The 24,747-nt window shown below is 34.6% G+C and overlaps 4 protein-coding genes and 1 pseudogene across 4 annotated transcripts; 2 read left to right on the plus strand and 3 right to left on the minus strand.

The window, feature by feature from the left end:
* Window positions 1–1,102: 1,102 nt before the first annotated feature.
* On the minus strand, window positions 1,103–1,975 carry LOC120141138. Its single transcript, XM_039156067.1, has one exon. It carries the CDS (start codon window positions 1,973–1,975, stop codon window positions 1,103–1,105), a length of 873 nt encoding a protein of 290 aa, XP_039011998.1.
* A 3,528-nt stretch (window positions 1,976–5,503) lies between these two features.
* On the plus strand, window positions 5,504–6,386 carry LOC120141033 (ethylene-responsive transcription factor CRF4-like). Its single transcript, XM_039155977.1, has one exon. It carries the CDS (start codon window positions 5,535–5,537, stop codon window positions 6,384–6,386), a length of 852 nt encoding a protein of 283 aa, XP_039011908.1. The 5' UTR covers window positions 5,504–5,534.
* A 5,844-nt stretch (window positions 6,387–12,230) lies between these two features.
* LOC120141022 lies at window positions 12,231–16,402 on the plus strand (annotated as a pseudogene).
* Window positions 16,403–16,705: 303 nt separating this feature from the next.
* On the minus strand, window positions 16,706–17,356 carry LOC120141023 (arabinogalactan protein 20-like). Its single transcript, XM_039155969.1, has 2 exons — window positions 17,136–17,356; window positions 16,706–16,886 (listed from the first exon to the last, which is right to left on the minus strand). The coding sequence occupies exons 1-2, from the start codon at window positions 17,245–17,247 to the stop codon at window positions 16,783–16,785; spliced, it is 216 nt and encodes a 71-aa protein (XP_039011900.1). The 5' UTR covers window positions 17,248–17,356; the 3' UTR covers window positions 16,706–16,782.
* A 5,627-nt stretch (window positions 17,357–22,983) lies between these two features.
* LOC120141139 (tubulin gamma-2 chain-like) lies at window positions 22,984–23,831 on the minus strand. The gene is made up of 2 exons (XM_039156068.1): window positions 23,542–23,831; window positions 22,984–23,217 (listed from the first exon to the last, which is right to left on the minus strand). Exons 1-2 carry the CDS (start codon window positions 23,668–23,670, stop codon window positions 22,984–22,986), a joined length of 363 nt encoding a protein of 120 aa, XP_039011999.1. The 5' UTR covers window positions 23,671–23,831.
* Window positions 23,832–24,747: the final 916 nt, after the last annotated feature.

The raw sequence follows: 24,747 nt of genomic DNA on the forward strand, positions 1-24,747 counted from the left end.
AATGCTCAAGTATTGGAATGATATGGTAAATACATGGTAAATTCCGAGTGGAATTTTTTATACATTTTCCACTTTTCTTTTAGCGTGTAAAGGAATGCGAAGAAAATATGTAAATTCTTGCTTCTTTTTTGTGCATGACTTATCTTCTTTTTTAATTGAATCGGTTCGGTGTGCGTTTCATTTGGCGTGGTCCTTTCGTTGTGTGCTTAGAGGATATGGCTTTTTAGTCAAAATCCATTCTTTACTTTAGATCTTTTTTTTCTTGTCTGTATTTTTTATGGGAGTCGGTGAGATATTTTTATTTTATTTTCCTTCACTATATCATATTTAATTTCGGGCATTGGAAAAGGCTGCCAAGTTTAAACTAAAGTTGGGGGCTACCATGTTCGACTGTTCGCCACCTTAGCCACTCGTTAGCCATAAAATCTTGTTAATTTCTGGATTTTATTACAAAACATGGAGCCATTATTTTCAAGCAATGGCTTCCAATCCCGTGTCATACCCCTGTTTGGTTTTCCTTGTGTCGATGCTTTAAAAGCCCCCTCGATCAAACAGGGAAAAAAATATAATGACCTTGTTGGAAATCTCACACTTTGATAGCCTAAAAACAGTGCTCGTTAGTTACTTTCACTTCCCGGTTCTCGTGCTCTAAATTTCATTGCCACGGTTAAAATTATACTACCATGAATGAATATGATCTCATGTGAAATTTGTGAAGACAGAAAGAGACACGGCTTGTTCCATATTAAGAGGCATTTCATAGTCATCGTACCGTTTACTCGATGGTTTTTTTTGTCTTTAGCTTCAAAACTTAAACCAGTGAGTTCGATTGAAAAGGACAATTCATTTAGACAATCGTTTAGAGGACCCCAGTACTTTGGAAAGGATCGTTATTTTGTACAATTACAAGCTTTTTCGAACTTATGTATAAAGATAGTAACAGCAAACGTGGTTACAAAACCTACGGCTGATTTATGCCCATCATTGAATCTTGATCTGCAATTCTTTTTCCTTCTGATTTAAATTACATGCATGGTAATAAAAACAATCCAGTTGAACGTTTCTTTGCCTTTGATGCCGTGCCCCATAAATCTCATTGATGTCATGTTCTAAAAACATCCATTCCAGGGCCGAGCCTGTCAAAGGCACTTCCAGCACTTTTCACCTTTGTCACATCTTCAGCAGCTTCTGCAACAGCCTTGATCACTGTCGCCATTGAGTTAGGCACTCTTGCAACAGGCTGAATCCTCCGATGACGAATTGGAACATCTCCAGAAGATGTTGAGACAACACATCTAAGGCGCTTGGATGATGGTTCCTTTACTGAAACAGGTGAAGTTCCAACTGCATCTCGCACAGCAATATGAAGCAGCCGCCTAGGGGCATCAATGTTCTTCATAGAAACTGCTTCCCTTTTCATAGGCTGTCTCTCATCAGGTCTACACCTTTTCTTCTGAGTAGGGGGAGGAGAGGTAGATCTTCCACGGTTTACTTTACGACCGGTTTTTTCTTCAAAACGAATACTCTCAACATCAGAGCTTCGAAGAGGAGGTGGTCCAGCTGCTGCATCTCTAACTAGTCCCTTCCACTCCCTGTTGCGCCGTTTCTTGAAAATCTTGGTAGTTCCTCTTTCAGAATCAGCAGACCGTTTCTGCAATGCAGGTGGTCTGGCTGCTTCAACATGAGGTTTATCAAAAGGAATATACAGATCCAAATTTGAAGCCAAATGATACCACAACCAGGTGACGAAAGAATCGCTGTCATCCCAAAGAAAAATTTTCAACTCATCCATTGCTTCATCTTTACGTCTGCCGTTTCTCAATAACACAATCACATATTCCGCAAGATTATCATCAGTGTAGTCGCCTACAAACTCCTTGAGTTTACTCTTGACACTATCCTTCAACTTAGCTGCTCCATCTCCGCTAAAATTAACTTTAAATGTCAAATCATCAACTCCATCCACGCTGCCCATCTTCTTCGATTTCCCTTCAAAACCCTAATCTAATCTCCACCGATAAAAACTAAATATAGAAAAAAAAGAAAAACAACCAGATAATTATGCTATTCCAGAAACCCTAAATACAGGGTTCGCAGGCAACGAGAAAAGGCAGGACGCGGCGGCGCGTAAGAGGACCGGGTACCTGCGAGAAAATGAGAGAGTTTTAGGTTTGTGGCATAAGAGAATCCCAGGGTTAAAAATTTATAGACGAGGAAGTTGTGTTAGAATCGGAATAGGATATATGATCGTATCTATTTTTCTAAGGTAAATTACATTAATTCGACTTCACAATGGAGTAGGTTTTATTTAAACTATTTTTAATCAAATAATTTATTTATTTATTTAAATAATATCAATTAAATCACTTACCATCAACAAAAATATACAATTAAACAAGTTTTTATAATTACACATTTGATACTCATTATTTATATATTTATAAATTTAAACTTAATTTTAATTTAATTTAATAAATTTTCATCCAATTATTTTATGAAATAATCATTTAATTTGATAAAAAGTTTAAAAACCAAAGTGAGAATGAGAGGATTTGAGCATAGGAAAGTTGGGTTTGAAAGCTTGATTAAAGGTTGACAACATATTTCATTAAAGGTTACCTTATCGGTGAAAATTAAAGGAAATAAAAATGCGATAACCCAAATCTTCAAGGTATAAAATAGTTGAGTTAATTGTGTTATATGCCTTTGAAATATAATCTTCATTTTAAACTAGTTATTAAATTTTTGAATGTTTTAATTTCATCCCTAAATTGTGACTCATTTCAAATTAGTCCTTAAACTTTTGAACATTCTAATTCCATCCCTAAACTATGATCCTCTTTCTAAATTTGTCCCCAAACTTTTGAGTCTTCCAATTTCATCTCCAAATTCATCTAAATATGTAATTAGTTTCAACCATAGTTTAACCTAAATTTTTTTTTCAACCATACAATAATATAACTTGACCTAATGATTTTATTATCAAGGGATGTGATTATTATATATGTATAGTTTGGGGTCAAATTGGAAGGTTCAAAAAGTTTAGGTACCAATTTACAATAAGGTCATAGTTTGGGGATGAAATCAAAGTGTTATAAAGTTTGAGGACTAATTTAAAATAATTATCATAATTTAAGGATGAAATTAAAATATTTAAAAAATTAAAGATCAATTTAAAATGAGAATCATACTTTGAGAATAAGTGACGTAGTTAACTCAAAATAGTGTGAATTATCACTTAGCTAAGTTCAAAACTTAACTAAAATTGATAATATATTATATATATATATATTAAATTGTAACCTATTAATATAATAATTTAATAATATATTCTTAAGATAAGAATAAAATATATTTATTAAGTTAAGATAAAAAAATAAAGTTAAGATGTAAAAAAATATTATTAATTAAACGATAATATTGATTCGGTGGTTATACGAGCTTTTATCTCATAGTATGTCTCAAATTTGAGTCTTTCCCTCACTTTCTTTTTTAATAATCTAAGGCGATTGTAAGGTAGTGTTTGTTCAAAATCTTTCTTAGTCATTGACAACACACATACACCTTGCAGATGCATAACCTTTTAAGGAGAACAATATTCTCTTTAATCATTGAGGTCACTTGATGTGTTCAAGTTTGAGTCTTTCTCTCATATTTATTCCATTTGTTTTTCAACATTAAGATAGATATACACAAAATATTTCCAATTATAAATAATCTGATTAAATTTATTGAATTAGATTAAAATGAGGATTAAATTGATAAATAGTATAGATATTAAGGATTAAATGTGTAAGTATACCAATTTTTTAAGAGCTATGTCAACTATTTCGCTAATTGTTAACGGCTCATGGCTTGATTAGTGCACTTAAATAGTTAAGTGATCTAATTGATAAAATTTTAAAATCGATGATCAAAATAGAAATAGGCAATAATTAAGTTGTTATATGAATAAATTATCATTTTTATAACAAGCTTAATATTTATCAATATTTTAATAATTAATCAGCGAAAAGTTTACCAATATTTTAAGTTTTTTGTCAAAATCTTTATGTTGTCGTGCTGAGCTGTACGATGTGCAACATCCTCTCTCTCCATCTCTCTCTTGGCACCGGTGACGGAAAAATCTCCGGTCCGTGTGAGAGTCACTAATCTCATATGCTGCTAGTGTTCTCTAGCTCACCACCAAAACAAATCTCATCATTGTGAGTAGGTATACATTGCGGCCGAAGCGTGTACCACATAAGGTTCATTAGAGCGTGAGACAAGGTTCCCCCCCCCAGGACCAAACTCATTATCGAGTGAATATTTGATCAAGTAAAAAAGTACTGAATTAATTGAGTTGATGAATTTTTTTCTTATTATTTAAATTCATTTGATTTTTTATAGTTGAATTGTTCGTTATTTAAATTTAATTGTAATTATTTATAATATTATGATACATATTGATTTAAATTTAAATATTTTTTTAATTATATAAGATATATATATATATATATATATATATATATTTCTTAATATTTATTTTTACATGTACAAATAAGATTTATAATATTATTTTTTAAATGAAAGAATTTTGACAAAAATATATTGACGGAATTTATGGAAATAAAAATCTATAAAAAATTACGGTTAGAAGATTAAATTAACAAAATACAGTGTTGAAGGCTAAATTGGAAAAAAGAGGAGGAATTTTATTGTTTCAAGTTAAAATAAAAATGACATATGTCTTGTGTAGTGATAGAGGAGCAAGTGATTTAAGTTTTGTAAAAAAATAGAATTAAAACGTAAGGATATTAAAGCAATAAGAAAATCTTATAAAATTGTGAAACTAAATAAAAATTTATTTTAAAAAATAAAAACTGAAGTTACGTAAATATTTTATAGAGTTTAGAGACGTGTAGGTTAAATTCAATAAAATATTTTAAAATTGAAAATTTGAAGAAAAAAAAGAAAATTTAAGAGAATAATAAAACAATCAGATTGTTTAATTAAAATTATATATTTTTTATTATTTAAATTTCATAAATTAAATTTAAACTAAACTCAAACTCAAATTCAAACTTAAACTTAAAGTTCACAAATTAATTTAATACGAATAACATAAAATTTTAAGAGAATAACTTTTAACCAAATTAATTTTTTTTATTGGACACTCATCATTAAGAAAGAAATGCGACGAGCCGTTCGATATCTCTTACGGTGATCGGAATCTCTGATTTTGTAACCATCTCTATTCTCTAATCCATTTATATTAATTGTTAAAAATTCTTATAATTTAACAATTGTTAATAATTAGTTTAAAAAACAAAAACGGAAATTAAACTTCCTTCAAATAAAGTACAGATATTCAAGATACTCCTATAGAACAGCGATTCTTGCCATTTTGACTCTCCTTACCAACTGAAACACTTCTGCTTATCTCTGGTCTCTCGCTCTTTACTCTCCAACAATTTGCTTTCAAAATATTGTTTCTTTACAGATTTTTACATCTTTTTTTTTTAAATCTCACTTTCGAAGATTCTGTTTTGGAGATGAAGCCAGCAGGTCGGTTTCCGGTGAAATATATAGGGCAAAAAACTGTAACTAGTAAACTGGTCAAGCCGTCGAGCAAGCGGCTTCCGACGGTATCTAAAGCTAAAGCCCCTAAAATTGTCAGGATTTGTGTCACCGATGGGGACGCCACAGATTCTTCTAGCGACGAATGTGAACGGGCGAGGCATCAAAGGGTGAAAAGGCATGTAAACGAAATCAGGATCGAAGATTGTTCCGCTGTCAATTCCTCCAAGCCAGCTAGCAAACAAAACAGGCTAACATTTAATAAAAGCAATCAGGTAAATATGATACCAAAGAAGCAACAGCAGCAGTGTTTATCCAACGGCGTCAAGTATCGTGGCGTTCGAGAAAGGCCGTGGGGGAGATGGGCGGCCGAGATCAGAGATCCTACGAGTCGAACCAGGGTCTGGCTCGGTACTTATGACACAGCTGAGGAAGCTGCTTTGGAGTATGTCCGAGCCGCGATTCGAATCAAAGACCCTAATGCTCTCACAAACTTTACGAAACTTCCGGTGAGACCTTCTACACCGGAGGTTGATCTCGAAATGATTTCCGGGTATGAGTCGGCTCACGACTCTTCGGAGCGCAGCGAAAGCCAGTGGAAACCCCTTGACGAACTCCAAATAGAACACAGTAATTTATCAGATGAGTATTTATTAGCAGATCCAGGTGTTTTACGCGATCACTTCAATGCTGATAATCTTCAACCTATATTGTTTGATGAAATGAGTTTACCAGAAGACATTTTCGAACTTGATTATGCTGATATTTCTGTAAAATTAGATGTTGATTTCGGATCTTGTACATGGGATGTCGATAATTACTATTAAAACCAGTGTCATTTTGCCTAGATACAAACCTCAAGTCCTGCAATGATCAGGTAGATACCTCATAAATTCGGAGGGGAATTTTGGATACATTTTTCCAGTTCTCTTTTTGTGGGCGTTTTTCTCTAGTACAGTGTGTAAAGAAACGCGAAGAAAACATGTAAATTATACAATTTGATTCAACTAACTTTTGTTAAACTTCCTGTTCTAGGACATGGCAGGGTTGATAGGCCATGAATTGGAGATTAAGCTTGAGGAGTACAGTAGTGGGCAGCCTCCAAATGTAACACATTTCTTCTTTCCCCTTTTCTGTATGAAGAGAACTTTGAGTTTTATCACTAGTTCACTACTAGTGATGGTTGTAAATGGTCTGTTTGTGTGGTATAGACTACAAATTGTTCTTTCCCATCTTAGGTGTTATTATGGTTTATTCTAGTTAACAATGTTGAATTACATTATATTTACGTAATTTAAACTTTGATTTATTATTATGGATTTCAAGTTTGTGTCTTAATTAAAATTTATGGTTGTTAATTAGATAAAGCTAAATGATATTAAATTTAGGTGTTGTAGAGCATAAATTAAATATGCAAAATCAATTAATATTAACTAATGAAAGGTAATTAGCGACGTTTGTATAGAAAAACACTACTATAAATCTCAACCTTTTGCGGCGTTTGTTACAAAAGCGCCGCTATAGATCTGACCTTTTGCGGCATTTGTTCCAAAAACACCGCTATAAATCTCGATCTTTAGCGGCGTTTGTTCCAAAAACGCCGTTATAGATCTCGACCTTTTGCGGCGTTTATTCCAAAAACACCGCTATAGATCTCGACCTTTTGCGGCGTTTGTTCCAATAACGCTGCTATAAATCTTGACCTTTTGCGGCGTTTGTTCCAAAAATGCCGCTATATATCTCAACTTTTTGCGGTGTTTTTTGTTCTCAAACGCCGCTAACTTTAGCGGTGCTGGTATTGCCAGCGCTTCTTGCGGCATTTTTCTATCGCCGCGATTATTTTTAGCGGCGCTTAAAAACGCCGCTAAAGCTCTGTTTTGTTGTTGTGCTTCTTTTTAATTTAATCGGTTCGGTGTGCGGTTCATTTGGCATGGTCCTTTTGTTGTGTGCTTAGAGATTATGGCTTTTGTTCAAAATCAATTCTTTACTTTAGATCTTTTTTTCTTGTCTGTGTTTTTGATGGGAGTCGGTGAGATATTTTATTTTATTTTCCTTCATCATATCATATTTAATTTCGGGCACTGAAAAAGGCTGCCAAGATTAAGCTAAAGTTGGGGGCTACCATGTTCGACGGTTCGACACCTTAGCCACTCGTTAGCCATAAAATCTTGTTAGTTTCTGGGAGCCATTCTTTTCAAGCAATGGCTTGGCTTCCAATCCCGTCTCACATGTTCCCCCCTGTTTGATTTTCCTTGTGTCGATGTTTTAAAAGCCCCTTCAATCAAAAAAGGAAAAAACTATAATGACCCCGTTGGAAATGCAACACTTTGATAGCCTAAAAACAGTGCTCGTTAGTTACTTTCACTTCCCGGTTCTCGTGCTCTAAATTTCTTTGTCACGGTTAAGATTATGCTATCATGAATGGATTATGACTATCTCATGTGGTTCTCTTTAGTGAACTTAAATTCGAATAATTATGTTTATAATCAGTAAGCTCAATTAAAAGCATGCATTCGGCCGAGAAACTCTGAGCTGGTCAAACCCTCCTCCTGAGCCACTCGTGCAACCATTCTTGAATAACGGATAAAAAAATTCCTATATATGCATGCATTACCAATTTAAGACCTTGTTTGGGATTTGGCTTTTGTAGGTTACATATTTGTCTGGTAACTTAAACTAGGAGACCCTTAAACTATTCCAATTCAACTCCGTTTATTATGTGTTGGACAGCTTTTACTATGAAGAAGAAGCTTAACCATTATTATCAATCAACATTTGACACTGCTAGAACAAACTTATTCCATGAAACTTCACATCATCACTTCCGCATGCAAAGATTGTTGAATTTGTAGAATGATTTGAGACGAGTTTGGATCGGTATCAAAACACAGCAAAACAAGATAAGTAGAAGGTCTGTACTTTCATCTCTTTTTACTATCACCATGAAATTCGAGTACTGCTTGAAACAGTGGTTAACGTTTAAGCATTCTTTATGAAAGAGTTGAAGTGTTAATGGCTTGCAACTTGCAAATGATAAAGTGGAGGCAGAAAAGAAAAGGAGGTGTTATAGCCTACAACAAGTTGTAGCTTTTTGTCGGCTTCAGCTGACCTACGTCTGATATTGTCTATGTTTCATGCGACGATGCGTAGCACAGCACCAGTCGTCAGAATTCAATTCGGCGATAACTAATATCAATAAAGAGATGGGGTGAGAAATGATAATACTCGGTCACGGTGTAGCCAAGCAGGTCATATAAAACTGCATGCGATATCCAAGGCAAAGTTGTTGATTGTAACCAGCTACCTCAGCTACTTCGTTAGTGGCGTTAAATGTGTTAAAGAAGGCTTATTACCCTAGTCTTTAATGTGTGGTAAATTATCAATCATCGAATAACATTTAAATTTAAATATTGAAGATGATATTATTAAAATAATATTTATAATTTAAAAAAAAGCTCCCGAAAAAGTTAAAAAGGGGGGAATTTTAGTACATCGAGATTATACCTAGAGACTGATTCTGGAGGTCTTTTTGACTCTTATGATCACGTGAATGGCACGAAGTGTTAGCCCTTACAGTCCCAAGCTTACTGGGCTTGAGTCCACCTGAACATTTGCTCAGTGATAACAGCCTAACAGGTTCGCCCACAAAATCTCTGTTGCATTACATGGACAAATGAGATCGAAGGAAATGTGGCATGCTACGATTACTACGTAAAAAGTGGCGGTCATATTAAATCTCAACCACTCATCACGATGAAAGGTGAAATCAAAGAAGTAGGACCCACTTCACCTAAAATTTTCATTTTCTAATACCCTTAAAAGCTGTGCGGGATTTGATTACGTAGGGTGAATGCTAGCTTATCAATCTTTGTGGGTCCTATATTTATTTTTCTTACTTTATTAACATCTAATTTATTATTGTAATACAATAAGGGAAAATTTAAGGTTAAGGGAACTCGAGCGTATTGATATTGATAGGTTCTTGATCATGAACCCCAAAGTATACCTGGTCTCTTTAAATGATAGTTTTCTCATCCTTTTTGCTTTCCGTTCATTTTAGTGGCTGACCAGTGGAATCACATACTTCAGTATAATGCAAACAAAATGTCAACAGTAGCTGCATAATTATATTGATCAACATTATTTTTGTAAAATATAAATTTAAGTGATCTATTATTTAAAAATTATATCAAATCTTAGGTTGTAGTGGGGTTATCAGATTTGTTCACTGTGGAACTGAGTATTATAATAAAGGCTCCTCCACAGGGACCAAATTGATTGTTGCATCTCCCAAATATGAAATATTTTAGTATAATAGTATTTTTTAGTTTAAATATTAATTAAATAAATTAATAATTAGTTGGTCTAGTGTATGAGACATTAGATTCTTTAAGCAAGATTAAGAGTTCAAATCTTGGCGTTTGCATGTGGAATAAACTAGGTTGAGAGGGTCGCCATTGTCTCTACAATATCCGATTGAATTAATTAATTAATAGATCATATATCATTGATTAATTCAAATATTAATTAAATAAGATTTTGTTCCTCTTATGAATGAGAATCTATCTTTAATTATTGAATTAACTATTAAGTGCGATAATAATATTTTATTATACATCATTTTAATATTATATTAATTTTAATTAAAAATTAGTTAATTTGTCAAAGTGGTTAATGTTAATATAAGTTCTAGGTCTCAAGTTAATTTAATCTCCAATCTAATCCATATTTTACTACAAAATCTTGCATCTACTAGGGTTTAATCTAAACATATTTTTTGTCAGTTATAAAAACAAATATTAAGATTGGTGCAACTGTTAAGTGTTAAACTTCCTAAAAGTTTTACAATTGATCCCTCGAAAATTTAATTTATATATATATTTTTAATTTTCACTGACATGTATTAACATTTTATTAAATGTGTTATTATCCTAATTAAAACCAAGTCATGTCATTAATTATGTTAGTGACTAACAACAACTTGTGGATAGATGGCTTAATTGAAATCAAATCAAAAGTTAAATAATTTAATTGATATAATTTGTGTTTAGTGATCAACATAGAATTTACACCATATTTTAGTGACCTAAAAGGTAATATAGCCTTTTTGTATGTCCTTTTGCTTCTACAAAGAGCCAAACCACTGTACATTAAATCGGTAGACAACAGAGTATCATGGTTTTCCAGTTCACCGGCATCAAGCTCATAGGTAGCTTATTTCTTGTGGCAAACAGGTCCAGTGAAAATGTTTAAGGAATCGATTCCTAGCACATCACAATTATGTGTCCAACGTTGTACATGATGGAACCTAGGGTTTCAATTTTTTTAATTGAAGAAAATCATAATCATGGGTAAAAATCTTGTATAATGAGTGATAATGAGATGCTATTTTGAATTCCTTGTGGTTGATGAATGGAATGCCATTATGGTTCATACATGGATCCATGAGGGATGGGTTTTATGAGATGGAGGATCATAATTGAGACGGTGGGGTACGAGCAGCTAAGCTTCTCAGTTCCGAACACAAACTTTGCCCTGAAACCAAACAAGACACCCACACAAAGAAGAGAAAAGCAATCGAAATGATTTTGTCCAACCACCTGATTTGCGAAGAAAAAGTAGAGACCCGAGCCCTACCTTCCATTCTTTAATGTTCCAAAACAATATCAGCTTCTGCAGGTAAGGTACGTAATTTGGTTGGCCATTTGAGGCAAGGGATTGATTGTCGTGCCATCAGTTGAGAGGTTGCTTTTGCATCTGCACAACAAAATTGGAGTACAAGGTCAAAGTGGCAGCAGATCTAACTGAGTCGCGTCATTAATCATAAAATGAAACTAAACTACAACTCTATTTCTTCAGAAATGTAACTCATGCATGCATTGCATCCATCTAGTTGACTGTTGACATATACATACATGTATACATATACAGTTCAAACATCATGGAAATACTCGTATGATGATTTGGAACTGGAAAGAAATCTGAGCAGAAACTATAAATTGAAGTAGTTCAACTTCCTTTCCGAATAGATATATATACAATCATATTAATTATTAATTGATCTCATATGATAAAATGAGTATAATGTATTTTACTAAATCCCACCTCGCACAACACCTTTCATAAACATTTTAACCTAAAAAACTAGACTTTACCCATTCTACAACCAAGATTCAATTCAAGAAGACCCCCAACCTCTATACAAAGCAATCATGTTGTTCTATCTCTATTAAACGATCAGCACCAATCTTGAGGTTGAAGAAGAAGATAAGTTACAAATTGGGTTCCCGAGTTGTTTTAATAGAGGCAATTGACCAATAATCGGTAGTTCGTCAGTAATTCTATTAAACGATCAACACCAATCATATATTTTGATTTTTTAATTCATACATTTTAAAAGAAAGAAAAAACACATGTCACACGATATGTTATATATTAAACAATTCTCAACCTTAAAATGATTACAAAATGAAATGTTAAATACATCCCCGATAACTGTTGATATCTTTTGGGCTTAATTGGAGATTTAGTCCAATATCTGTAGCTTTTGATAAATAAAGGTCTCGGTAAGGTGTATATCGGGCCGATGAGTTCGTATAGGATGAGAGTTTAGGATGAGAGTTTCCTGGAAAAGAAGAAGGATCGGCGCCCTAAATTACACGCCACGAATCACATTGCGTAGCCTCCTCTTCAGTCTTCTCCATGCAAATATCTGACTTTCTGTTTTCATTGTTTAATAATTAAAAAAGAAAAAGGAAAGCCCTGGAAGAAACTATTAAACCTAACTAATCTAATCTTCCAATATTTTGTCCAACTTTCCACCCGTCTCTTTTTTCTCTTTCAATGGAATTTTGATTTACTGCAAGAGCCGGAGAGAGAGAGAGATGGTAAGCTCGACACAGGGGCTTCCTTCATGGATAAGCGCTGCGTCCGCTTCCAGAGTTGACTTTGAAGGAAACGTTGAGACCATGTTAAAAACTTCCCACGATGATTCTACATCCCTAAACCCCAAAGCCGTAACCGACGTCAATTTGAGCTTCGGACAGAGGGCATTCTCTGCCGCCGGTGCCGCTTTTATATCCGCCGTCATCGTTAATCCTCTCGATGTCGCCAAGGTATCTATTGTTTTTTCTTTCTTGTAAAATATCACCCCTTCTCATTTTCTTTAAGTTCTTTTAAAGCATTTTGCCTTTTGCAACATTAAAAAGGAAGCTCAATGCAAAGAATTAATCGAATTTTCCTGAAACTATTTGCTTTTCGGTGACATCCAGACAAGGTTGCAAGCACAGGCTGCTGGAGTTCCTTACAAGACATGCTTTGAAACGAATACGGTATTTATCAAATTCATCACTTTCCTTGTTTTCAGTATCAATATGTTTTAGACATTGTTTATAGTAGTAGTTTATTTGGTTCTTTAAATTGTTTTGTGCTTAATTCTGCTCCATTGCCCATATTCTGGCTTATCCTCCATTGCTATTCTGTTTTAGACGTTCCCGGATACGAGAAGCTCTCAATCATGTTCGCGTTCAGTGCTTGGTTCTGAACCACTGTGTGCCCTGAGTGTAATCGATACACCGGAACGCTTGATGTTTTCTATAAGGTCATTCGTCAGGTTGGTTGTTTTGCACTTGCTAAGTACTATATTAAACTTGTTCTTCGAGTGCTTGATGCAGTAATGTCACTGCTTTTGAATAGATAAGTTTTTTTTTTGAATAAATGGGATGTCGTATTTCTTCAGTATAGGTAACAGAATCCGGTTAATAGCAAGTGGTAGATATTACACAATTGTGGAAATTATTTTATCTACCTAAGAATAATAGCATAATCATTTGAACCTTGATTGTAGATGCTTTAGAATCTCTTTATACATACACATCGGTATTATCTCCTTTATATTTCAATGCACAGACAACCTCTTATTTTTGGTGGTTCTGTGGAGTGAATTTTTGCAGGAAGGGTTTTCCAGACTGTGGAGAGGAACAAATGCAAGTTTAGCGTTGGCTGTGCCGACCGTGAGTCTCTCTATTTCTCCCTCATAAAATTCCTCTTCACTTCTATGGCTGCCCTGCTTTGCATATTTTTATCCCATGCATCAGTGTGAGGTAGCATTTTTATGTGCTTAATTTTTTGGCTCATGGACTCTTTTCTGTCATTCAGGTTGGCATTTACATGCCTTGCTATGACATTTTCCGCAATTCAATGGAGGAATTCACAGCTAATAATGCTCCAACATTGACCCCGTATGTCCCATTAGTTGCAGGCACATTTGCACGTTCTTTAGCTTGCATAACTTGTTATCCTGTTGAACTGGCGAGGACCAGAATGCAGGTTTAGTGTCTTTTGTGCCTCTTCCAATTTGACTGGGAATTACTATAATAGTACTCGATTTGCTACTCTGCAGAAGTGAATGAAGTTCAAATTTATGAATCTTTAATTTGTTACCAGGCATTTAAAGAAACTAAAGGTGGTATGAAGCCTGCAGGCGTATGGAAGACGTTAGTTGGAGTCATCAACCCAGTGACAAGCACAAATTGCATTCAAAACTGTAAGTTAACCATTGAATTGGTTACTCTCTGCCAGAAAAAAAAAAATCCGTTTGGCCTTGAATGAGAAATTTTATTGTAAATGAGAAAGTTGAGAAAGTTTGATTAAACTAAGATGGCCACTGTTGCTCACATATTCTTCATAGCAGTACAGAACTACCGTGTCTTATGGACTGGCCTTAGTTCACAACTTGCTCGTGATGTTCCTTTCTCTGCGATCTGTTGGGCAACACTTGAGCCGGTGAGACTTCATTTCCTTAACCCTTCAAGAATGATAAGTGTTCTTTTTTCTTTTTAATTTCTAATTATGTTTGATGCTAGCTTATACATTCAACTTAATTCTGGTTTCTCCCTCTTCAGATCAGGAGAAAACTGCTTGCTTCAGTGGGTGATGAAGCTGGTGCAGGTAGCATCCTTGGGGCAAATTTTGCCTCTGGTTTCGTGGCAGGATGCTTTTCAGCTGCTATTACTTGTCCCCTAGATGTTGCAAAGACCCGACGACAGATAGAGGTCTCAACTTCCTAGTCAAGCTTTACTTGATATGCATTTAAATACTGTTAAGATAGGATGAACATTACAAAGCAGCCACTTGCTGCCCCTTTCCCCCCATCACGCACAAACCAGGCACATGCACACGTAGTCACATATATATAAGCACGGTAAAGTGATCTAACTGGTTGCCTAAATATCTAACCATAATAGTGCAAGCATCTCTGAGGAAGTGATTTAACTAGTTTTTTTTTATATTATTATTTCAGATATCTGCTTTGGATGAGTGCTTTTGGTTCTTAACTTTTCTTTAATGATTTCCAGAAAGATCCTGCCAAGTCATTGAAGATGACTACGAGACAAACTCTACGTGAAATTTGGAGGTATGCGCTATTCCTTTTCCTTGAGAGAATATAACATCTTTGTTCTAGTTGCTGTTGAGTGCATAGTAGCAGAACTTCTAATTAATGACTAAATTAATGTCTCGTATAGGGGTGCTTATCGAGCGAGTCGATCGCGAGTTGGACAGTGCTCGACTCGTGATCGTTAAAAAATTTGTTGCTCGACACGACTCGTTGTTCATTAAGCTCGTTAAAATTGTGCTCGACCCGTGCTCGTGAAAAAAATTTGCTGCTCAACTCGACTTGTTGCTCGTTAAGCTCGACTCGTTGCTCGTTAAGCTCACTAAAAAATTTAACTTATTTTTTTAACTAAAAATAAATTTACTAGTATTATATGAGGATATTAAGGTTGGGTTTTTTGTATTAAAATAATATTATTAATTAATAACATTTTATTATTTATTAAAAAATAATAGATTGGTTAAATTATTATTTTTATTATTTATTAATAAATTAATAATTATTATTTAGATTTATTTTTTGACTGAAATAATTTTGAAGTAATTACTAAAAATAAAATTTTAAAAAGTAATGAGCTGCTTGCGAACTTATCAAGTTAAGTTAGATTTTGCTCGGCGCAGCTCAGCTCGTTAAGGTCTCGAGTTTGAGTTCGAGTCGAGCCAACTCGAGTCGAACGTTTACCAAGTTTTGACCGATTCAAGTTTGAGCTGCTCACGGGCTGCTCAACTCGTTAAGCACCCCTAGTCTCGTAGGACCTAACTTGAACAACATAGTTTAAGATACTCCAATGGGGTCGCCCAAAAGACAAGCAGTAGCAAACTGAAGGCCAATGCTAACTTTTATTTTATAGCAGTAGTGTGTGCTTGAGGCCAATTTTAGGAAATACATATTGCTCTAACTTGTAGTCAATCTACCCAATATATTATTAGTTCAGCTCATTTGAGGTTATCCAGAATATTCACTTTCATTATTAACTCATTGTCCCAAAGCTGTTATTTGGAGCAGGGATGGAAGGATAAAGGGGATGTTTACTGGACTCGGTCCTCGTGTTGGTCGCACTGGTCCCTCCGTGGGGATAGTTGTTTCATTTTATGAAGTTGTCAAGTACGCTTTACATCACAGACACGAAGATCATGAGTGAAAGACTTGGATTCGTGCCACAACTAATGCCGATTTAATGTTCGGAGTATAGTTACCTGGCATAAAGATGTAAATAAAAGAACAGCACACACGTATGGTCCCCCATCAAAAAAATCCATCATGTTGCTTCAAACAACCCTGAAAAGTTGTTCTTTTATTCCCCCATGCTCAGCGCAAGACTCAAAAAGGCAACATTTCTTCAATAATTCTAGGGTCTGGAAATTCCAGGCTGCATATTGTCCTATTCATTGTTCACATAATGCAAAGCCTGATTCAATGTGCAAGTTGAAACAGAACTACAGAAACCTTTTCTTTTTCCTGTTAAGAGTTGCAATAAAAGAGTATTTTGATGGTTCAATTTTGCTTTAAACTTGCCTTCTGTTGAGATTGGAGTGAAAGATGACTCTTCATTTGGTAATTTACAGGTGTTTTTTAGTCTGTCATTTAGAAAGAACGAAACTGAGGGGCTAACAGGTACAAAGGATTCTAAAAGTGATATTTTAAGCAAAAGAATCAAGAAGTAGAAGAAATAAAATATTAAGTAATATTAAGTAAAAGTTCAGAAACCCATCAATCTCTCAAAACAAATGCGACCCATTTACCCAGAAAAAGAATGGGAAAAAATGGAACTTGATAGATATATCAACATAGCAATTTGTGAACTAAATGAATGATTGTAATAATGTAATTTAAAAGAAGGTGTAGGAGGATGCGTCTAGAGGGTGGATGAGGTATGTGAGTACCAGTGCCACAAGCATCAGAATGTAAGCAATCCCTTGGTCAATTGAAGTTCCTGCCAAAAAATCAAATGGATATATGTAAATGATCTAATGCATTTTCATTTTCAAGAGAAAAAAAAGCTTCTGTATTTTAACTGTGAGAAACAATGAAAACCAGTGGTTTTAAAAAAAATGAGAATCAATATTTCAGGTGAAAAGAACCCATTACATATTTTGGCAAGGGCTCAACGGACCTGTAACGAACGCATTTTCGAACATTTCTAGAGACCTGAAAACAGCTTGTAGAAGAGAAGATTAGTTACCGTCGCTTGTAGGAGAAGGTGCTGGTGCAGCAGACTGAGCTTCAACATTGCGCGAGACGAAGGCGAAAACAAGAGCAACGCTTATAAGAACCCAGAAGGAAATGGCTGCCATGTTTTTAACACTGTTATCTGCAAAGGGCAAAGATACGAGAGCGACGAACAGAAACACAGAGTTGAAGACAAGCTCGGAGAAAAAGGAAAGTTTTTTGTTTTAAGTAGAGCAATTCTGAAGAGGAATTCTGGGTTTAAATAATGAGGTTGAGGTTATATAATAAGTAGGGGAGTTAATAAGATTGTATTTTTAATTTGTAAGAACTAAAAATGGAGGAAAAGTGGAAAACTAGGGGAATGTGGGTTAGGGTTTTCTTTTTCCTGTATTGTTTTGTTTGTTGGGACAGACCGTTCATAGGTTGTTTGTTGCTTAGTTGTTTTCTCTTTTCATACCAAACTCATTTCTTTATAAATAAAATAAAAATTCTAAACGTTATTATTGATACTGTATTATTCGGTTATTACTTCCATTGAATGCCGGCTCATTTTTATTCTTTTTTCAAATGTTTTCAAATAGAAGTTGGTATTGAAATTTACGATTTGCATAATAATATTTTATCCAAATTTAAGTTGAATTCAAACGAAAATGAAGATTTACACTTATAATGGTAAATTAGGTGAGATTCTCATGTCAAGTGCAAATTCCGTGGTTATTTTGTGGATATTAACTTAACGTAAACTTATTAGGATCAGAGATATTGTAGTTTGGATTTGGAAAATATTTTCGAGTACGATAGTCAATGTTACGTAATTAAATTTTATCTTTAAAATACAGTATTTTAAAATATTATAAACTTCGTACGATTCCATCCTAAATGTGCAATCGCCATTTGCAATTTGTGTTATTGGCTGCTGTTGCCAGACCATAATTATCAGCTTTGCTGCCAATTGGTGAATGGCTGACTCAAATTCTTTGAATCGGTCCACGACTCGCATTTGAGTTCTATTTAATTAACAACCCTTTTCAAGATTTTATGTAGGGAATGAAATTTTTAAAATTTTAACAATAAATGAAAACATATTTTTAAATAAAAATATATAAAAAATCTAAAATCTACAGTAATTTTAGATTTTTAAGGGAACGACTCCCCCATCCAAACCCCTATATCCATCCATGTGTCCATCATCAGTATCAACATTTCTATTTCGTCAGGACTGAATGATCTAAGCTCCAAATACATTACTCAGTTACTAATCTAATTTTTCAAGCATTGATCATACATGAATATAATTTTGAGCTTCATATCAGTTATCATTCAAATACTAAATAATAAAATCAACGGTTGATGAATAATTTTTACATCAAAACTTGAACCTTGAGGTAGAATACAAAAACTAATCATCTACTGGCCTCGGATACCCTCCACCTGCCATGTTTTCAACATTATTGACAGTTTGTAGCCGTGGCTTCAGAAAAATCCCCATACATGTTTTACATATATAAATAGTTGTCTTTATCCTTCTGGTTATTGCTTTGGGAGTTTAGAGAAATTAAAAAATATATATATAGTAATAATAATAAACAAATGCAGCATGGGTGGGATGGGATGGGACCAGAGTCCAGACCATGACATAATAACACATGCTATGTTGATTCCATGCACATGGAATGGAGTATAACTTTTTTATTTTGAAATGGAATCATATTCCCACTCCAACCATTTTAAATGCTTGTAATCCATTCTGTAAACTGATCTGTTGGGATAATACTTCAACTACCACACAACACAACACAACAAATCCTATGGAAATACACACACACACACACATCCAACTCAAACCACGCAGATCTTTCTTGTTTTATGTAGTATGAATAAAATCCTAAATTCAAACTCAAAACAATTACCACATTACAAGCCACGATGCCATCATCCAAAAACAGAAAGAACTGTGTATTTTCTTCACTCAAATACACATATGGATATATTAAAAAGAAAAATTTACAATATTCTCTCCAGAGTGGTCCTAATATTTATGTGGTGTCCTGTAAAGAAACAAATTCCGGGGAAAGCAAGTGGCGTTCACAATTTTTTAGTAAAAATATTAACATAATTGCATAGCACAAACAAACGCATGAAGGAACCAATGGATACAAGAACGTTAACCGCGTCTACTAAAAGACAATGTGTATGCCAATTGTCTAGGGAATATCAAATTAATAAGAAATAATTGGGGGGGGGTTTGATATTTTCTTCAATTTTGATTTCAAACCACACCATAAACCTAAGGCAAAGACTGAAAACGACGGCAGATTCTAAATCAGCTAGCATCTTTTTCAAAATTAATATCATAACGTTGAAGAGCAGAATAGTACTACTTTACAGATCCTTACCCGAGAAGACTACACAATTGAGGCTTTACTTATTTCGTTCACACAGCCAAATTTGAATCCAGTGTTCCCGAGACATTTCCTTCTAAAGTTAAACTATGCTCAGGATCCCGCATATAACATTGTTATCAGTTACAGCCAAGAGGAGCTCAAAAACTGAAGTTTGGGCCAGACAGGCATATACCTCCACGCCCCATTTGATATAATCTGGTGGCTCACAAGCCTTGTATTCATCAACCAAACTTTCAATTATATCCCTCGACTCATCAAACTCAGAAAGATCATTGTCCTGTCCATGTTGAACGAGATTAGAATAAAAATATCAACATAATGTAATTGTTTTTGTATCCAATTGAAAAATGTATGGTTTTGGAAGCAAATAACAGGTTGCAGAATTAACAATCAAATTGCACTGATTATTTAATTCGTGGAACTCGGATCATTTAACCAATCTATAGAAGTAAGCACATGTTCTTTGTGCAGGTTTGCAAATTCATGCAGTTGCCTGTAAATAAACATGTTACACCTTACACGTTTATGCATAAAACTCATGCATGCAGATGTTTGCATTACATGTTCATCTAAACACGCACAAAAAGCATAGTGACAGCAATCATAAATTAGAAAGCGGGTGAAATGCTGGTAACTCACAGCGAACATTGGGAACTTCCGATAATTATCAAGAAATGCTTGCTTCTTTCTCCATTTCTCGTACTGGCTTAAGCATTTGCTGAAGAGGTGTCGGATGCAGGTATGACTTGCTAGCATTAGGGGTGTGCAAATCCGGGTACCTGATTACTGGTTACCCGCAACATTCGGGTCGGTGATTTCTCGGCTCGTGTCCCGACCCGGATGTTACGGGTACCCAGTACCCGGTTTTTTTATTTTCAAATTATTAATTTAGAAAAAATATACACAAATTTAAATGTTCGAAACTTCGAATTACATACTCTAATATCTGAACATAAAATTTAAAAGTTCGAAATACAAAATCTAATAATTCATAATATAAATAATTCATTATATTATTATATATATATATATATATATAACCGGGAAATGCCGGGTCGGGTAATTATTTTTAGAAAATTACCCAGTTTTTTTAGGTCCGGGTCGGGTAGTTTTGCACACCCCTAGCTAGCATGAGGCCACTCACCTGAAGAATGCAAATGCCCTTGTTTATTCTTTCTTGTTTATTTCTCCAATTAAAGGGCCATTTTTAAGGAGATAGAAAGTAATGCTCAAAGTTGTTACCATTAAATTCAGACCAAAAACAGGCAAAATAAGAGATCTAGACTCCAAAAGACGAGAACTAGAACTAGAACTGTACCCTATGGGAAGTCTGGATATATGGGGACTTTCTAGAAAGAGCAACCTACAAAAACACCAAAATAACAAATGGGTCACGCAAGTCCAGAAATCATAAGAAAAAAGAATAGACCAAAGTGATGACAACTGCTTCAACTATCAATAAACCTGAATACTTGCCGGGCCCCATTCAATAAAATTTACTAGCTTTCTTTCACGAATCCTCCGTAGACTTTCATGCACCTGTAAAACATGGAAATTATTTAATATTAGAAGTTCAAACCATTAAGAATGAATGACACAAAACCTTTTCCCCCACATTTAAAATGTGGTAGGCACAAATTAATGTTGATCTTCGAACGCATAACCATTAACAACTAACAAGCAATCTTATCAACATTAATACTTCTTAAGAATAAAGAATGAAATGTATAATTTTCTTATACAAAATTTGAATGTCAGACTTGAGAGATATATTTAATGTAAAAGCTATATCATTTCCAATAAAAAATAATTTACGGATCTACTTCTCCCTGAATGATATTCAGTATTGAGATATACTTTGCATGGCTAGCTTCTTTTGTGCGTGCATAAGAGGAAACCATAATATTTTTTGTCTGCAAGGAACCATATGGTCAGAAAAATGCAACCTGTTTTGAAACAAGTACAACCTACATATCTCACCTGGAGAAGTCTTCTCATAACATCAAGCATGGTAGTTTTACGGATAACATGGCCTTCCAAGAAGAGAAACACAGGCATCAGACAACACTGAATATTTTTTCTTTGCAGGAATAACAAACCTAAAAAAATTAATTAATGACTGATGATGTATCCTGAGATGATCAAGTTAACGAAAATACAAGATATGGAATTATAACGCTTCAGCTGTCTTTTTCACCCCAAACATTATGGAAGAGTAAGCGAACCAATTATAGACATAATTGTATAAAGGCTCTAATTAACTCTTAAAATAACTGCAAGGAGCAGTTGATAAGGAATCACAATCAACCACAAAGTTAAAAGTACAAATAACATGAGTATTTGACTTACCTGGCGCTCCACTGTAAGGGGTGTGTAACCCGTCATAAGAAAATGACATCTCGGTGTTGGAATTAAAGAGGCAAGAAGACCAACCAGATCGTTGTTCATATAACCTGGATACCGCAATGTAGTTGTGCTTGCAGACATCACAGTGGAGACCAAAGAACTTGTTTGAGCAAATGTAGGATTACTTAGATGTAAACTCTCTACAGCAATTCTATTGAGTGCAGTATTGTCAGGAACAACAACGCAATCAGCATTTAATGTTAGACGCTTGTGTGTCAAAAGTGAATTGTAGGGTTGGACAACCACATCACTTGTCTCCATCTGGTTAGGAAATACACTATATGTCTGGACCAGCTTCTTGCTGTAGCGGTCATTCAGAGCCTCCAACAGATAGGAACCCATACCTTCATTGTAGATGAGAGCAGTCAAGTTGCAACCAAATCAAAGTCTTCAAGAAAATTTCAGTATTCTAGTTGAAGACACTACTACAACCGGGGTCCTGATTTTTGTAGCTAAATCAAACAACAATGTGCGGACATATATATATATAAGCCTGTCCCTCCAGCAATTGAATGACATAGAACAAACCTCAAGACTGTCACTTCAATCAGCTTCTCTGTCAATCATGTCCATTATCTCCTCTTCAACACCCTTTCCCTGTTTGAAAATCAGGATCAAGGAATTGGATTTTGATAAAAGATAATTAACACATACAAGTCATGCGACTCATGTCAGATTTTTCCATAAAAGTTTGCAATCTACAGTCTATATAAAGAAGGAAAAATGAATCTAAAATTGAAAAAGGAAAAACCAGTAACCTCAACATTTCATGAAAGAACACGTTAATTTATTCTATTCTGCTGTCAGTAACAATTACTGTTACTTGAAATTACAATCATATGTTTCTAACCAACATGATAATATGAACATGTTAACTTGGAAGAATGTGCAGAAGACCATAATTGTTTCTGACTGTTGCTTGAAACATACTTTAATGATGGAGAATGGAGATGAAACTGACAGGAAACGAAAGTTGAAAACTACTCGAATAGGATCACCAAAAGTATAAAGGTCCAAGACTCCATGAATTTATTTGATAACGGAACATTACTAAAATGCAAAAGATAACGCATGTGAGCGTATCTGATGATATCCACTAGCCCAGTTGTTTCCAGCACCTCCACCATGATCAGAAACAAAAATGTTTTCGTGATTGTAGAGATTTTTGTATTCACCATTTTGAATTCCATTAATTACTCTAGGTTCCAAATCAATGAGTAAAGCACTTGGGATATAATGCAGATCGTCAGCTTGGTAGAAAAAGACATCTTTCCTGTCACCTCCCTGTATCATTGGCGCCGAGAAAATTAAGACAGGGAGATACTGATGTTTAACTAGCAAGAACTGACTCACTTATACCTCACATAAAATCACCTCAATATCAACAAATTAAGAGTTGAGCTATTCCTAATGGAGACTTCAAGGCCTAATCTGACTGATTAGAGAGCACGTACTTCTCAAAATCATCACATGCATTTAATTGTGAATAAAACTACAATTAAATAGAAAGAAATTAACATGAATTTACATAATTAATTGGAAACTGAAGCTTGAAAGCATAAAGAAATAATAATAATAATAATAATAATAATAATAATAAAAAAGAACCTGAGTAGCAAAATCTTCAAGAATGCCTTCTTTGCTGATGCCGTGTTCGAGGCAAAGCTGTTTCCAAAACTCCATTCCGATCTGATTCCCGCATTGTTCCACCTGCAGTGTTATGATTTCTCTCGGCATTTCTTCTTTCTCTGGTAACTAGGGTTTATATCGGAAGGCGCAAAAAAAAAAAAAAAGAGCCTGGCGCCAGATGCTTTTTGAAAGAGAAAAAAAGAAACAGAAATGAGGAAAAGAGATGCCTTTGGGCCTTTTATATGTAGCGGTGATTGGTACTAACAGTTTATATATAAGATGCGGCGGCTTGATTTTGCCTTATAATAGTCAATAGATGCCAACGTACGCCTCCCATCTTGTCTCGGTCTCATGGTCTCATTGTGAAATCAAATGGTCCTTCCGGGTTTTTTTTAATGAAATTGGGCTTTCTCTCTTTAAAGAGAATCCAAAAGTCCATCCTGGCCAGTCTCACTGTGTACATTTAACTTAATTATTTGGGTTCAATATGCTTACAAGGCAAACAGATTAAAATTAAGACTTAATTAGCATAAATTTTAAAATTATACTTCAATCATGAAATAGGACTAGTGATAAAATATAATGTCCAATTAATGAATGATAGAAAACATGATATCATCCGTTCCACCCCTTCATTGTTATATAGATCAAGATTTACTTTAAATTCTGAATTCATTGAGTGATGTAAATGGTAAAAATAAATGATGTTCTCTTTAAAAAATTACGAGTCATTATAACATGGAGGTATCGATATACGGCAGGATGTGGAGCCTTTGTAGTTTCGAGAATTATAACTTGGAGAGATCAATATGTAAATCTAGCAAGAGAAAATCGATTTTGCAATAGCAGGCCAGCACCTTGCCAAACCTGCCGGCAATATCCTTGGTTTTTGGCCTCCTCGGGCCACAAAACCTTCTGACAGTGGAAGCAATTCTGCATTATTGGATCTACTATAGATTTTTTTCCATTTAATTTCATCTAATTAAAAGTAAATCCCGACTAAGTTGCCGGAAAGGTTGATCCAATAATATGGTTCTCACATCTCCATAGCTATCCAAATTTAATGCAACCTTCACCTAATTATACTCGAGTCTTCTACGCACATATCAACTCCATTATTAAGAACTTGAATCCCATGCATTTGCCCCATCAATCGAACACTCAATACCCACCTTGAAACTATTT

The sequence above is a fragment of the Hibiscus syriacus genome, unplaced genomic scaffold, assembly GCF_006381635.1.
Source record: "Hibiscus syriacus cultivar Baekdansim isolate YM2019G1 unplaced genomic scaffold, ASM638163v2 tig00110793_pilon, whole genome shotgun sequence".
Classification (NCBI taxonomy): Eukaryota; Viridiplantae; Streptophyta; class Magnoliopsida; order Malvales; family Malvaceae; genus Hibiscus; species Hibiscus syriacus.